Source organism: Mesoplodon densirostris, chromosome 16 (assembly GCF_025265405.1).
Source record: "Mesoplodon densirostris isolate mMesDen1 chromosome 16, mMesDen1 primary haplotype, whole genome shotgun sequence".
NCBI lineage: Eukaryota > Metazoa > Chordata > Mammalia > Artiodactyla > Ziphiidae > Mesoplodon > Mesoplodon densirostris.
This window is the reverse complement of record NC_082676.1, coordinates 3,888,551-3,905,058: the sequence shown is the minus strand read 5'-3', so window position 1 is coordinate 3,905,058 and position 16,508 is coordinate 3,888,551. Positions and strand designations below refer to the sequence as shown.

Below are 16,508 nucleotides of genomic sequence, written 5' to 3'. Positions count from 1 at the left end.
ATTTCCTATGTTAACTTTTTAATGTCCTGAAAAATAATGTGCAGTTTTTAAATTCCAGGCAGCAATTCGTAAAGAACTGAATGAATACAAAAGTAATGAAATGGAGGTACATGCATCAAGCAAGCATCTGACAAGGTCAGATTTCTGTTTGTATGAATTTCATGATACTTATAACATGGTATTTATTTAAAAAGAAAAAAATGTCAGAAAGCACTGTGTGTTCAGGTAAAAAAATTCAGTATTTCTGCAGAGAACTGTCTTGAACAGACAGAATGCAACTCAATTGAAAGTGCTGTTCGTTCCCATGGTTTCTTACAGGGCTTGGTGAAAGGTGGTATGTAGGAGAACAGTATTACACAGGTTGTTGTTTTATTTAAGTAGTTAATGTATATTTAAGGAAATTAGTCTCAAAGCACTGAATGTACTTTGCCTATATGTTTAATTCCCCTTCTCTAATATTCAGAACTCCCTAGTTTATAGAACTCCTTGATTTATTTATACAAATATTTATGTATTTGTTTCCTCAGCAAATATTTGAGTATCACTATGTGCCATTCTTGGTGCTGAGAATGCAACTATAAATAAGGTAAAGGAGGGTCCGGTCTTCATGGAGCTTATATTCCAGTGGGGATATATTGACTGATTCTTCCATAATCAAGACTTTTCACACAAGGGGAATATACTCTCTGTCCACGTGACCATAAACAAAAGTGGCACAGGGTGTCTTGCTGATGCTGAAGTGCTCGTTGGCTGCATATCCTTCCAGCATTTCCCCTTCTTGTCCATGGCCGTGACAAGTCATGATGAAGTTCTCACATACCTTTAATTCTAAAGAGGCTGCCTGTGATGCCATGAGCCTTCAACTGCACCAGCTGCTTTGTCATTTCTCCCTTGGTCTAGAGATGCTCAGGCCCCAAATACAAAGAGAAAGGAAACCCTGAATGGAGATACTGCCTTAAACTAAAACAATGGATTCCCTTCCTTTTCTGCTCCTCACAAAGTGGCCACTGCAACTGTTATTTAAAAGATTACTCTGTGAGCCACTGTGGCTGTAGAAGAGAAACCAGGCACACAGAATTCCCTCCTACACGATAGTTTTACTTTGTATATATCAAGGGAAGAAAAAGAGGTTGGAAGAGCAGGAAAAAAATGAAGCAAGTAAATAGTTTGTTTAAAAATATTTGTTTCCCCCCCATGACTGGCATACTTTTGGGCAGGAATAAATCACCTTACTTTTGAGTGTTCAAAACACTAAAAAATGTTTAGGAAATAAACATTCTCTGTAAAACATTCGGAGTTATTTTTAATGTTCAATTCTGTGTTAAAGAAAAAAAGATATAATTACTACATATTCTATGTATGGTAATTTCAAAATATTTAATACATTTTTTCATTATACATTATTGAAAGAGATGTTTACTAAAGATATGTATTATTTTCTCATAAGTCCTTGATAGCTTTCTTACAGAATTTTAAGAGTGAGCCCAAAACTTAGACAACAGGAAATACGATTTTTTTTTTTTTTTGGCCGCACTGTGTGGCATGTGGGATCTTAGTTCCCTGACCTGCGATCAAACCCACAACCCCTGCACTGGAAGCATGGAGTCTTAACCACTGGACCACTAGGGAAGTCCCTGAAATATGATTTTTATACCACTACATTTTAGAATTTAATGTCAACTTTTAAAAGTGAGAACAATATTTTTAGTCACATGAGATTTTCTTAAGTGCATTAAACATTGCCACAAACACATTATTAACTCTACAAGAACAAAACTATAACTCTACTGCTATAATATCCAATAATTTGTTGTATTAATCAATTCATTACTTCTACTGATTTAGCAAAGCTCTGCTCTTTCTGTGTTCTTCAAGTGCTTACCTAGCATTTTTCAAACTAAATTTTAGGTAGGCTTAAGAATTCAGCATCTGATTCCTCTTGGGTTATGGCTGGAGCCCGAGCAGTGGGCGCCGTCTGCGGCTTTACACTACTTTAATCCAGGCAGGTCCATCCTCATGTTTTACCCGTTGGACCTGTGCAAAGCTTTTATAGCAACAGAATTATTTGTGGAAGGTTTTGGCAATTTTAACTTAGAAATGTGTAACCTTAAGTTATTTGTCTTTTTGTAATTTCTAGATTCCACAGGCCATAGAGATTTTCTTCTGAGAAGAATTGTGTTTAATTTTTTGATACCAACACTGAACATTCATCAGGGAACTTTCCTGAAGTTCAGCTCACGACTCCCTGCTGTGTTTGTGCGAGGAGCAGGACCACACACACAGGTGAAATCTTGGCCACACTCACCTGTAAGAGGACCAGCAGAGGACACTCTTCACTCTCTGGTGTCTGAGGAGTGTGAACTGCTGGGGTCAGTAAAGACCCCAAGTAACTCAACCAGAAGAAAACTGTTGTTTGCCTTCCCGCCTTGTTTTGCAGTTCTGCGGTGTGACCAGGGACGGCCGCGTGCGTGTGCAGGGTCACCGCGCCGAGGCTCCGACCGAGGGATGTGTACGCAGTGTCTTCAGTACCGTGTGGAAAAGACGTTTTTATTCTGATCACAATTAATTTGAGAACTCTTTAAGTTCGTGTCATACAAAATGACTTACTGTATTATTCTTTTTTTATATAATGTCTAACAAAAAATGCAGCTGCAACATTTTGATTCCTGTTAATTTTGTTCTTTAATTAAATGACTACTCATTGCAGGAAATTAACCTGGGTGTTACAGTTTCTTGGGGTTGGGGTGAGAGATTTTTTAGAATAGGCTGTGAAACGAGTCCAATTTTATTACTTTTGAGCCATCAGAAGCCAAACACATAAAGGAGAATTCAAACTTTTCGTGCGTTTTGTTTTGTAAATTCTGTTAGTATACGTGGTTTGTGCCTTAGAAAATCAAATTATCCTTTTCAAGTTAATTTAAGTTTATGTATCATTCAGTAATGAACCTAGAAATAAGTAATAACTTGTTGAAAAATTCTACCAAAAGGAAAATTATGCCCTCTTTAAGAGTATTTTTAATTTCATATTTGCAAACATTATTAAAAACTCTGTTATAAGAGACAAAGGTTTAGATGGAGTGGAGATCATAAAGAGGAAACTTACCCTGGCACAAATGTGAAAGGTAATCTTGGCACAAAGGGGGAAAGTAAGTTAAATAAAAATAAATGTTCCCTGAAATATATTTTTACTTGGCCTTCGAGTAAGCGTCCTCATGAAAATGAGCCCTCCCTCCTGGTCCATTGAGGCAGGGAGCACAGTGCTTGGATAAGGGCTTTGGGATCTTGCTGAACCTGTGCCGAAATTCCAGCTCTGTGCCATTCAGCAAGGTATTTATTTCCTCTGCAGGAAGCTCTCCCACCCCCTCCCCGCCCCACCTGAGACTCTCTTTCTCTCTCTCTCACACACACAACACTACTGTAATCTCTAAATGAGATAAAGGAGGGAAAGTGGCTGAAGTTCTAGCACAGTGCCCGGCAAGTTCTGTCCACTGCGGGTGTGGTTGCCAGGTAGCCCTGGAGCTGCCGAACCTCGCCTGTGACTTCTCACTGCTCAAGCTACCTCATTGCTCTCCTTGACTTTTCCTGTTCTGCTGCTTTAAGGCTGCAGTAGGTCAGGTGCCCATGGAAACTGCTCAACCCTTGTTGTAGCACTTTGTCCTAAGGGACTTGTGATCAGTCCTAGATGCTAGCAAACATACTGTCAGTTTATGGAATTGGGGTCTTTTATAAGAAATCACTGTATGGTAGAAAACTTCCAGCTCTACCTCTTACTTGCTGTGTAACCTTCTGTGAATCGCTTGACTTCTCTGAGCCTCAATTTCTGTGTCTATGAAATGATATCTAAATCCTTCCTAACTAGAAGCCAATCCCTTAATTTTATAAGCATTTATGTGTATGTATATATATTGTATATTTAATATATATATGTGTGTACTCTTTTATACATAAGATGTTACTTGTGGCCAGTCAACCCCCAAAATACTTATTTTCTATTTTAAGTACATATTAGCTCCCTATTTTATATTTTATTCAATTTAAAATATTAATTGGAGCCAAACTGTGTAAAAATAAGATTCCAATCTCCATCACGTAGAAATATCCATATAACTGCTTACTGTGAAGCAAAGAAAGGAAAAAGTTTCCCTTACTTTAGAAATCATTCTGGCCCCCAAAGCAAAAAGGATCCGTGCTTAGAAAATAACTAAACTGCAGCTATAGTTGTAGTCTGATAGATGGGACACATGTTCAGGTTTCTTTGCCCAAGTAAAGACCCATAACTAATAGATAAATAAAATTAAAAATTTATGATAAAATACAAGATATCCAAAGCAGGATTTTTTGGTTTGGTCCAGACTCAAGGGTTCTAAGATATAAAACCAGAAGATATTTTCATTGTAATCAAAATATTTGCAATGGTATCTAACTTCTATCACTGTATTTTTATTAATCATAAACTCTTTCCCTAAATTGTATTTCCATATTTCATGTTCTTAGAAGGTATTACAGAGGTTGAGATAACCTAAAACTGTGAATCAAGTACGTGTATTTACTCTGCACTTACTAAGTGTATGGAATCCTGCACTAAATAAGTATACAACATGCCATCTCAAATCTCTTTCATCCTAGTTAGTTGGAGGAACAAAATTAAAAAGCAATTAATAAATCACATGGTACTGGTGATATACATGCATATGTATATGAATTTACATCTGTATAAATTTGAAGGGAACGTTTATATTCTTAGGAGCCTGAAGACTTAGAAAAAAACAATTCTGCTTTCTTATTCAATAACAATCAGATATAGTATGTGAATTATAAGAATTTTTCATGACTGCTACTAGTAGTAGTCATTAATGAGGTTTTTGTGCATTGACTTTATAACTCACTTTTATTTTAACAAAATAAAATGATTGACTTAAACAAAATTAAGTCATTAAAGAAATTGCTTTTAAGGAGTTTAAAAGACTTAAAAAACTTAACTGGTAATTTTGTGACAGGAAATTGAATCATGTTTCGAAGCATCAAGTTTTAAGCCAGTATGATAGGGAGAAGAGTACATTGTATGACTTTGTAAAAAACGTACATTTAAAATTTTTTAAAGGGGCTTTAAAATTATATTATGTAATTTTTGGACAATTGAAATGGATTAAAAAACACCTAACATCAAGAGGTCCACCTTGTGGAAATATATGGTAATTACAAGTCTAAATTTATTCTAATATATATTGGAAGTTTGAATGTCAGTTTTTAGCTACATATCCACAGTTCTTCAATAGCTAAGTCCAGAAATGCAAAATTCTAATTATACTGTTAAAATTACTAGTCCCACATTTTTCCAATACCCATTTACCCATGTTTTTTTCCAAAATTTTTTTTCAGAGTTTTTCACGTGAAAGGAACATCTCAGAAGATGCTCATAAACAGCTGAACATACTGAAAGTCAAACTGACTTCCTGTCAGGAAGGACCTAACAGTTTGCTCCAATTTTTACATTGCTTAGACTTCTATTTTAGGTGTTTATTCATAGCACTTATGATTCTTCCATGTTTACATTTTAATTCAATATGTTAATGAACCTAGACATAAATATGAACTCACGTATGATAACTGACTGGGTTAACTGTTATTAGGTGGTGCTGATGGAATGGCTGAAGAAATATCTTTAGCAACTTGGAGAGCTTCACCCTAGGCCCTGAGGTCAGAGACAGCAGAATTCGTCACCCTAGAGTGCCAGTTTAAGGAAGAATTAAATGCTAGATGAAAACCACAGTCTACTGCCCACTCAAGGATCTGTTGGGCATCTATGGTATCAGAATTGGGTGGCATTTAAGTCTCTGTAGTGATGTCTGTAGAGTTTAGTATTTAAGTTTCTGCCTGGCTATACTAATGCTGCAAAATTTTTTCTCTCTTCTGTGACCTTTCCCATGTGTTCTTCTGGAACAGTTACCGTTGTACAGCTCCATTTAATTGAAGTGTCGTAAACCTGCACCAACATCGTGTTAAATTGTGATCCAGGTAAGACGTATAAGTCATTAGCAACAATGCTTATTTATTTTTTAGTATGTTTGAAATAGGAAAATCAAGAAATGTTAGCTATATTAGTTAATTAACATAATCATTAACATCTACTAATGCAAAATTGATTTAAATCACTATAGTAAGATAAATTGAGGAATAAATTTTGTAGTAAAGAACAGAGAGATCTGATCTTCAAAATGTTTCTTCTAAACTAGGGGTCTTGCAGACTACAGTCCATAGACCAAATCTGCCTTTTTTTTTTTTAATGGTCTGCAAGCTAAGAATTGTCGTTACATTTTTAAATGGTTACATTTGACATGTTTAAACTACCTGCATGGTATCCTCAAATTTACCTTTTTCACCTAAAACATTTACTGTGTAGCCCTTTAAAAAAGAGTTTGCCTACTCCTGCTCTAAAAACTTTTTTTAAAGTTTAAGTAAATATATAATAGAAAATGTTGAATTACACAGAACAGTTAATTTTATTTCTAAATAAGCTTGAAATTTTAATGTCAAATCTGTTACAAATTTCAAACTCATAAGCTCACACTGACAGTAGTTATTTGACATGTGTAGAATGCACATCAAGTTAGGTAAAAATAACAAAGGCCCTATTGATATTAAAGGCAAATGTTTCATTAGTGTGACAGTGAAACACACTGCTCCAACTTCCGTTTATTTAAAATTATTGCTATCACAGCGTAAACCAAAATTATATTATCTACAGTTCAAGATTGTACAACATATAGATCTCATTCAACACATTTGTATTCCTGAAAAAAATATTGAGTTATTTCCCTCTAGATGTTGTTTTAGGATATTTCCATTGGCTCTTTTGACCTAATATGTTTTTTTGTTTGTTTTTTTGCGGTACACGGGCCTCTCACTGTTGTGGCTTTTCCTGTCGCGGAGCACAGGCTCCGGACGCGCAGGCTCAGTGGCCATGGCTCACGGGCCTAGCCGCTCCGTGGCATGTGGGATCTTCCCGGACCGGGGCACGAACCCGCGTCCCCTGCATCGGCAGGCAGATCTCAACCACTGCGCCACCAGGGAAGCCCCTTGACCTAATATGTTTTTAAAAAACAGAAACTAACCATTACAAATATGACATCGTCTTTGGTAATGCAGCCTGTGTACCTCTGATTTGCCTACACAATTCTTCAAAGGTGCCAATAAAATAGAAATCCATATGATTCTACATGACTGCTTTAAAAACACATAGATACCATTTTTAAGTACAAGGAGAGGGTTCATTTCTTACCTTTGTATATAGAGCTGAGCACAGTACATGTCACATAATAGATGCTCATATGGCTGGTTGACTAATACTTTATCAATTTTAATAGAAATACCAACATTATATGGGATTTGAGGATCTGAAGAGTTTTAGGAGGCACATTGGCCCTCTCTGTACTTATTAGCAAATTCCTCCCTAGAAACACTACATCTGTTCACTCACTTATTCACACTGTGCAAGCCTACTTTTCCAGGCACTCTTTTTAGGTTCTGGAAATAGTGATGAACAAGGCAGACAAGGTTCCTGTCCCCATAGAATTTTTGAAGTATACTGTACAAGAAGAAAGGAGTAGAAAATCAGAGTGAAGAAAGAGGCAGAGGCTAGCTCATGTACGGCATTTTAGGCCATGATATAAAGGTTGGGTTTTACGGAAAACCTCTGGAGACGTTCTTTGTTGTTGTTTTTTAATTCAGGTGAAAAGGAGATAACATGAAACTAACAGTGTTAAAGAATACAGTTCAATGGCATTTAATACAGTCACAAAGTTGTACAGCCACCGCTTCTATCTAGTTCCAGAACATTTTCATCACACCCGAAGAAGACCCTATACCCTTTAGGTAGCTACTCCTCGTTCTCCCCTTACCAAACACTAACCTGCTTTCTGATTCTATGAATTTATAATTCCTGGATATTACCTGTAAATTGAATCATACGTGACCTTTTGTGTCTATTTTCTTTCACTTAGCCTAATGCTTTTGAGATTCATTCACACTGTAACATTAATCAATACTTCCTTCCTCTTATGGCTGAAAAATACTCCATTGCACAGATATACTACATGTTTGTTTATTTGATGGCCATTTGGGCTGTTTCCACCTTTTAGCTATTGTGAATAGTGCTATTGTGGACATTCTTGTACGAAAGTATTTGTTAAATATCTGTTTTCAATCCTTTTGGGTATATAACTAAGAGTGGAATTGCTGAGTCATAGGATAATTCCTTGTCTAATTTTTTTTAATTGTACAATTTTTCTTTTTTTTTTTGGCGGCATGTGGGCCTCTCACTGTTGTGGCCTTTCCAGTTGCGGAGCACAGGCTCCGGACGCACAGGCTCAACGGCCATGGCTCACGGGCCCAGCTGCTCTGCGGCATGTGGGATCTTCCCAGACCGGGGCACGAACCCGTGTCCCCTGCATCGGCAGGCGGACTCTCAACCACTGCACCACCAGGGAAGCCCCAATTTTTCTTTTTTTAAAAAATATATTTAATATATTTTATTTTTGGCTGCATTGGCTTCTTCGTTGCTGTGCACGGGCTTTCTCTAGTTGCGGCGAGCAGGGGGCTACTCTTCGTTGCGATGCGCGGGCTTCTCATTGCAGTAGCTTCTCTTGTTGCAGAGCATGGGCTCTAGGTGCGTGGGCTTCAGTAGTTGTGGCGCCCGGGCTCAGTAGTCGCGGCTCACAGGCTCTAGAGCGCAGGTTCAGTAGTCGTGGCGAGTGGGCTTAGTTGCTCCATGGCATCTGGGATCTTCCCAGACCAGGGATTGAACTGGTGTCCCCTGAATTGGCAGGCGGATTCTTAACTGCTGCACCACCAGGGAAGCCCCCTTGCTTAACTTTTTGAGGAACCACCAAATTGTTATCCAGAGTGGCTGCATTATTCTACATTCCCCCAGAAATGCACAAGGGTTCCAATTCCTGCACATCCTTGCCAACACTTACTGTTTTTTTATTCTAACCATCCTAGCAGGTATAAAGTTGGGATCTCATTATGGTTTTGATTTCCATTTTCCTAATGACTAATGATGCTCAGTATATGTTCATGTGTTTGTTGGACATTGGTATGTCTTCTCTGGAGAACTGTTTATCCACAGTCCTTTGCCCATATATTTTAATCAGGTTGTCATTTTGTTGTTGAGCTGTAAGTATTTTTTGTATATTTTGGATACTAGACCCTAATGAGATATATGATTTGCACATATTTTCTCCCATTCTGTAGGTTCTTATTTCCTTTCATGGAAGTATTCTTTGATGCACAAAAGTCCTTTTTTAAAAGAATATTTTGATGAAGTCCAAATTACATTTTTTTCCTGTTGCTGGTGTTTTTGGTGTCATATCTAAGAATCCATTGCCAAATCCAAGGTCATAAAGATTTACTACGTTTTTTTCCTAAGGGTTTTATAGTTTTAGCTCTTTTAGGGTTTTGATCCATTTAACGTTAATTTTTACATATGGTATGAGAGAGTCCAATTTTTTTGTTTGGCATGTGGCTATCCAGTTATCCCATAACCATTGGTTGAGGAGACTACTATTTCTCCACCAAATGGTCTTGGCACCCTTGATGAAACTCAACTGACCATAGATGAATAGGTTTATTGCTAGACTCTCAATTCTATTTCATTGCTGTTATGTCTATCCTTCTGTAGGTACCATATTGTTTTAATTTAGCTTTATGGTAAGTATGAAATTGGGAACTGTGAGTCCTCCAACTTTATTATTCTTTTATCAACATTGTTTTGCTGTGTTGGGTCCCTTCCATTTCTGTGTGATTTTTAGGATTGGCTTTTTCATTTCTGCAGAAAGGGCTTGGAATTTTGATAGGGATTGCATTAAATGTGTAGACTGCTTCAGAGAGTATTGCCATTTAACAGCATTAAGCCTTGCCATCGGATGGGATGTCCATGGGATGTCTTTCCCACTTACTTAGGTCTTCTTTCTTTCAACTACAAAAAGTGTTTTGTAGTTTTCAGTGTTCAGATCTTTCAACTCCTTCATTAAATATACTCCTTTTAATATGCTGCTGGATTCAGTTTGCTAGTATTTTGTTAAAGATTTTACATTTATATTCATAAGGGATATTGGTCTGTAATTTTCTTGTGACGTCTTTATCTGACTTTGGTAGCAAGGTATCGCTGGCCTCATAGAATGAGTTAGGAATGTTCCCTCTTCTGTTTTCTGGAAGCATTTGAGAAGGACTGGTATTAATTCTTCTTTAAATGTTTGGTAGAATTCTTTGCTGGGAGGTTTTTGGTTACTGATTAAATCTCTTTACTTGTTGTAAGTCTGTTCAGATTTTCTGTTTCTTGAATCAGTTTTGGTAGTTAGTGTTTCTAAGAATTCATCCATTTCATACAAGCTGTCTAATTTGTTGGCATACAGTCGTTCATAATTCTCTTGTAATTCTATTTTTGTAAGGTCAATAGTAATATTCCCAATTTCTGATTTTAGAAGGTTTAGTCTTCTGTTGCTCTTAGGCAATCTAACTAATGGTCTATCAATTTTCTTGATCTTGTCAAAGAATCAACTTTTTTTTCCCCTTTCTGAGGTTTATTTTAAAATTTGCTATTTTGTTCATCTTGGATTTTTTTGCATTGATTTTTATGTTTTAAAATATTGCATTCAGATATTATTTATCTTGATTGATGAATTTTTTTTGGTATCCCCTTAAAATTCTGCCCCCCAAGGCAAGTGCCTCACTTCTCCTCACCTTAGTCTTGGCCCTGGGGACTGAAGCTGTAGTTGGAGGGAGGGAGGGAGGTTAGATCTGGGGTAGGGGTGGATTGGGGGTGGGAGACAGCGGTGGAAGGGGGAGGCGGAGCCACCAGAAGACTTCCTTAGATTCTCTGCTTGGATGACTTCCTCAAGTCAAAGTTGGGATAACTTCCGTAAGTTTGCTCATGAAGCCCCATGGCTCAGATTTGCAGTACTCCAGGAGGTGTCTTCCAGATTTTCTCCTTTTAAGGTTCCATTTCCAAGGACCTCAGACCTAGATAGGAGGGGGTTATATGCTGAGCGAACACTGACATCATGTTTCCCAAAGGACACATGGATTTTGTGCAAACTCGGCCTTGGGCTGCTGACAGCATTGACCCCATGGTTCAGGGCTGTTCAACCAAAGGGAGGTGATGGTGGGGGAAGAGGGCAAAGGTCTAGAGAGGACCCAGTCTCAGAGCAAGTACCTCCCTCTCCTCACCCCAGGCCTTCCTTTTCTTCCCCCTGTCCCACTCAAGTGGCCCTTGGCCACTTCCAGCTTCCAGACAGGACTCCTGGTTGGAGCCCTGGGGGTGAGTGAAGGAAAGGCAGGCAGTTCGGAGCCATGCCTGTGCCTCCCACCACGTGTGTGCCCACGGGTTGTCGCCTACTTGCTGACTGAGAAGTGATCTGTCTCATCTCTTGGAGCAAGGGCAGAGGCAGGAGAGGAGCAGGTCAAACCCGGGTCTTTATTAGCCATAAGACTGGCAAAGATGGTTCTGGGAGGGAGGAGGGGGCCTGAGCCTGGCGAAGGAAGAGTCATGATGTGTGGGATGGACATAATAGCTCAGTCTCCCTAAGGAGGCTGTGAGGAGAGAAAAGTGGGCAGGGCAGGCAGGGTCTGTGTCATCTGGGGTGTCAGTCAGGGTCCTGGCAGGAGATAAAAGACCCACTCAGCTGTCTGTGTTTGCATCACTAAGACTTAATGAAGGACTTTCAAAGAATCAACTTTTGGTTTTATTTAGTTTTCCATTCTTTAAAAAAAAAAATCTCTAATATCATTTCCTTCCTTCTGACAGCTTTGGGTGTAGTTTGCTCTTTTTCTAGTTCTTTAAAGTTATAAAGTTAGGTTATTGATTTGAGACCTTTATTTTTAATGTATATAAATGTACAGCTATAAATTTCTGAGCACTGCTTTATGTTGCATTTTCATTTGTCCCCAGGTATTTTCTAATTTCCTTTGTGATTTCTTCTTTGACCCATTGGTTAAGAATGTATTTTCACTGGAGAGTTTTACATACGGAGTCAGAAGCATGGTGTGATTTATGATTTAGCAAGAACATATTGGCTGCTAAGTGCATAATGGGTTGTAAAAAGGCAAGTATGCACGCTGGAAAGTAATTTAGGAGGCTGTTGAAATCGTCTATGTGAGAAATGATGTTGACACTGTCAAAGGTAGTGACAGTGGAAGTGACAGAAAGTATATATATATGTAGAACATATTTTGGCAGTACAATCTGCAGGACTTGTTGATTGATTAACCGGCCAAAAGAAATGGAGCAATCAGGAATTACTTCTAGGTTTTGGCGTGAATAGTTGGGTGGATAAAAGTGACATTTACTGAGATGGAAGGACAGGTTTATTTTTTCTTTTCTCTGGTGGTGAGAGAGACTGCTGCTGAGAGAAATCGAGTTGTTTGTGGAGAATTGAGATGTTTATTAAAACTATCAATAAAGCAGTGTATATGACATTCTAATGTCCAAAGTAAAGGTCAGCATGTTTCTACATTTGGAAGTCATCAATACAAAGATGAAATTACCTGAGAAGGTATAGATTGAAGTGATAGACTAGGAATGAGCCCCCTATTAAGAGGTAACAGGGAAGCCAGGAATGAGCCCAGAAAGAGTGGAAAATATGTGCCAGCCAAGGGGGTTGTTAACTGTGGAATGGCACTGAGAAGCTGCATGAGAAGTACACAGAGATAAGATTTGGTAAAATAACTGGTGATTTTGATAAAAGCTGTCTCAGTGAAATTGTAGGGACAGAAGCTGGACTTAGGGGAGGTGATAGGTAAGGGGCAAATAAGTGTGTAAGTTGAGATAGTAACTCGCGATAATTCTTTTGATACGTTCTGTGTGAGTAGAGAATTACATAGGGAGGGCAGCAGTTAAAGAGGAACTTGTTGGCAAAGTCCTTTTTTTAAAAAAAAAGTGTGGGCTATACACACCAGTAGAGAGAAGTCAGACAACAGGATTCAGAGCACTAGCAGGGGGATTAGATTGTCCTGAAATAATGAGGCTATTCTGCCGCTGGAACATGTGAGAAACCAGAAATGCCAGTATTGATGCAGGTAACATGTTAGATTTCAGGGAGAAGAGATAAGGAAAGTATGAGGTAAGGCCATCCCCTAAAAGGTAAAGAACTAAGGAAAGAGGTACTGATGTACAGTAATACTCTGGAAACACGGTGAAGGCAGTTGAACAGGGCAGAATAAGGATTACTGAGCAATGCTGTGTAGCCACTTGAAATATGTAGTCATAAATTTAAACCTTGATTATACTTCTCAAGTGATGTTCAGGTTGTGGAATGAGGGATATGAACTAGTGGATAAAGTTGAGGAGAGGAGAGAGGGCAAGAGACTATTATTTTGTACTGATGACCCTAGAATCGGTAAGGAAAGAAGGTAGGACAAGAAGGGTAACTAACAGGCATAGCAAAAGAGTGGTGGAGTAAACAGCCTGGGACTACTCTAGAAAGCAAGCTGGGGTGATGATGTTTGAAGGTGAGATTCAGGGCACAACTATGGTCATGACAAGGTCACAGCAGAACAGTTTAAAGAGCTGGGAGGAAGTAGGAACCTGGGTAGGATTACACATACAGCACGGTATAGGAATTAGCATAATGTATTATTTAGGAGTCTTGGAAGGTCTGGCCAAGGATGAGGCAAACAAGGATGTGTGTCACGATGGGATTGATTCTAAAGAAGTCTCACGGGGCAACATGGAGTTTCAACTCCTGAGTAGTAGTTAATAGTACAGCAGACCTGTCACTGTTTCTTGACATAGAATCCCTGCTACCGTATCAATCAATCAGTAAATCTTAGCTGATTCTAGCAATGGGATAAAGCTAAGATGTGAAGGGTTTTCCTTTGCTTATCTAGACTAAGAAGCCTTTACCACTGTATTTAAATACCAGTAACATCCAAATACTCTGCTACCGTGAAGCAGGTAAGTGCGGCAGTGAGTGAGGCTGCGTGCTGTTATACTTCAGATGTCTGATTGATTGGAGGATATTTTGCTTGATCCAATGTTCATAAAACAGGAAAATGATTTATAAAGTAAAATAATTGTATAAAATCCCAGTGACAGCATTTATTTCAACTTTATTATATAATTAAAGCAAATATATTCACTTTTATACATTAATCTAGCAAAATATATTATTACAATGAACACTAGGGTTTAAAAAGTACTTGTCAAAAGCCTGCTGCGAGTTAATACCATTTTAATTCTAGATAGACATGTTAACTATTTTAGGCTAGTTAGTGCCTTCTAATACAATGGAGCCATAACTGAATAAATATACTCTCCAACAGTGTGCTGAAAGTACTGATTTACACTCAGGGAAGCATTTTAAATCAGACTCCTCCCCCTTCTATGCATCACTAAATTTTTATTACTTGTAGTATATTCTGAACTAGTAAATTTTAATAATACTTTATTTATTTAGTTAAAACTTTAAAAATATATTTTATATGATAAATTTTAGTTTATTAAAGAAATAATTAGTTTATGAGTATAGTTAACTTGGCAGTATTTGTCTCATCCAAATATTACTCCAAAAACAAGCCAATTTCTTTTACTGATTGGTTTCCCAAAACTTTCTAAAAAAAATAGTATTGTACAGACAAAAGTCTTTGGGTCTCAAGAGTCATGTTATAGTGACTGTAGGTTCTTTCTCATCCATTAGAGGACATTTCTTTGAATTTAGAGGTTCCTACAAAGGTACTCTTGCCTGGGTGACATGTGTTTTCTTTGTAGAGCTACTCTGGTATTCCTCAGCTATACACACAAAGGAATAACTGGATAAAACTTGTTGATAACAACTAGACATCACACATTGTTTCTTTCATGAGCCATGAATAATGACATCAGTCCTCTGCGTACATTAAGAAGCTGCTCTTCTTGCTATGGCCAAGAAAAAAATCAAGGTATTAGATATTATGTATCAGTGTTCATTCTACCCAATTCCCCAGGGTCTGTTCCTAGATATCTACAGAATTATGTGCTTATTACTGATATTTGAGATATATTTAGATGAATTTAGATGATCAGTTGCGAGAAGACCTCATCTTTTAAACCCGAAATCAATGAAAGGTATTTTTTACTTTCTTCCTTTAAATATTAAATCTGTAGTCTGGAGAAGAACTTCAGCAAGAATCAGTCTAGTTAGTTAGCTTATGTGCTTTTAAGCTGAACTGGCTTAGCCACACATCCTGATCCTCTGCTATATCAGCATACTGGTTCTATTAAAATTTAATAAAAGTGTATTAAAATATCCTGTATCAAAGATTAGTACTAAAATACACATAGAAATGCCTCCATCTTTGAGAAAACACCAAAGGCATGTTCACTTGGAGAAGTACCTTTAGACACCTTCCCCCCTCCCCAACCCCTGATTGCAGTTGCTGGTCTACTAGAACTCTGCAAAGCCAGCTACTTTTATCCCCAAATCTAAGGAAATGAAGTCTTGTCCAAGTAGACAGTAGTTCTTTCTGGGTAGCTCTGCCTGACACAGGACTTCAGAAGACATATCAGGACTGTTGCAGTGCATCATGCTTAGATGCATACAAAGAAATCATGCTTCTAGCTTATTTTTAAATTTCTAAATCCATCTTTTCTTCCTTAGGAGAGGGATTCATTATTTAAATCACCCCTATTTTTCTACTGTAAATTTGCTCCCATTGTAATTTTAAAAACTTAAAGAACCCCAGTGGGGCTAAAACTGGCTTCTCTCAATCCCAAAAGAAAGAAGAAAAACCTGTGGAAGAATTTCCCATTTAAATATATAAAAGCATGACTGATCATTCCATTTGAAAACCCCAAACTAGATAGCTGATTTACCATTTCCTTAAGAAGTCTGTCTTGCAGCATTTTCATGTTTTCTTTCATCAGACACATCTGTGAATAAATAATTTCCCCCATGAAATTTACTGTAAAATTTTCACAACAAAAAGACAAGTTAGACTGACTAATATTGAGAGAGATTATATATAAAATTTATACCTCAGATGTAAAAATAGTTTCTTCATAATCAATGTTGTAGAAGACATTCTTTCCCAATGAAGCTTTTAAAAGGTGAAGTCTAACAAATAAAATAGTGAAAGTTACCTTTGTATTTTAATTAACAAATTAAACTATTACAATAAAAAAATCTAATGTTATAGATTCTAATCATTAAGAATGTCATACTAACCTCTGCTGTTCACTTTTTTGATAGGCACTGACCTTCTGAAATACCTTTTCCCAAAAGCCCTAAATTTCAAAATATAAAACTGATTATAGTATAATTATGACTAAAAATTAGCAGAATTTACTATATTTATATTCCTAATTAAAAAAACTTGGCTATATGCTAAGAATATTGCAGATGTCCTATACTCTTTCAGATTAAAAAAAAATTGAAAGCAAACTCAGACTTTCTCCTTTATCATCATCAAAGGTATTCATCATAAACTTTATATATTTACTGAAGTATAGTTGATTACAGTATAGTTGATTACAG

General features: G+C 37.4%; 2 protein-coding genes across 2 annotated transcripts in view; one reads left to right on the top strand and one right to left on the bottom strand.

Moving 5' to 3' along the window:
* PHACTR3 (phosphatase and actin regulator 3) overlaps window positions 1-2,679 on the top strand; it is a 208,223-nt gene extending 205,544 nt beyond the window's left edge. The window contains exons 12-13 of the mRNA XM_060077830.1: window positions 59-135; window positions 2,138-2,679. Coding sequence (XP_059933813.1) covers window positions 59-135; window positions 2,138-2,153 — 93 coding nt within the window. The 3' untranslated portion in view covers window positions 2,154-2,679. The remainder of the gene's footprint in view (window positions 1-58; window positions 136-2,137) is intronic.
* Window positions 2,680-14,836: 12,157 nt separating this feature from the next.
* SYCP2 (synaptonemal complex protein 2) overlaps window positions 14,837-16,508 on the bottom strand; it is a 59,891-nt gene continuing 58,219 nt past the window's right edge. The window contains 4 exon segments of the mRNA XM_060077935.1: window positions 14,837-14,911; window positions 15,848-15,904; window positions 16,010-16,088; window positions 16,200-16,258. Of these exon segments, the coding sequence (XP_059933918.1) occupies window positions 14,837-14,911; window positions 15,848-15,904; window positions 16,010-16,088; window positions 16,200-16,258 (270 nt within the window).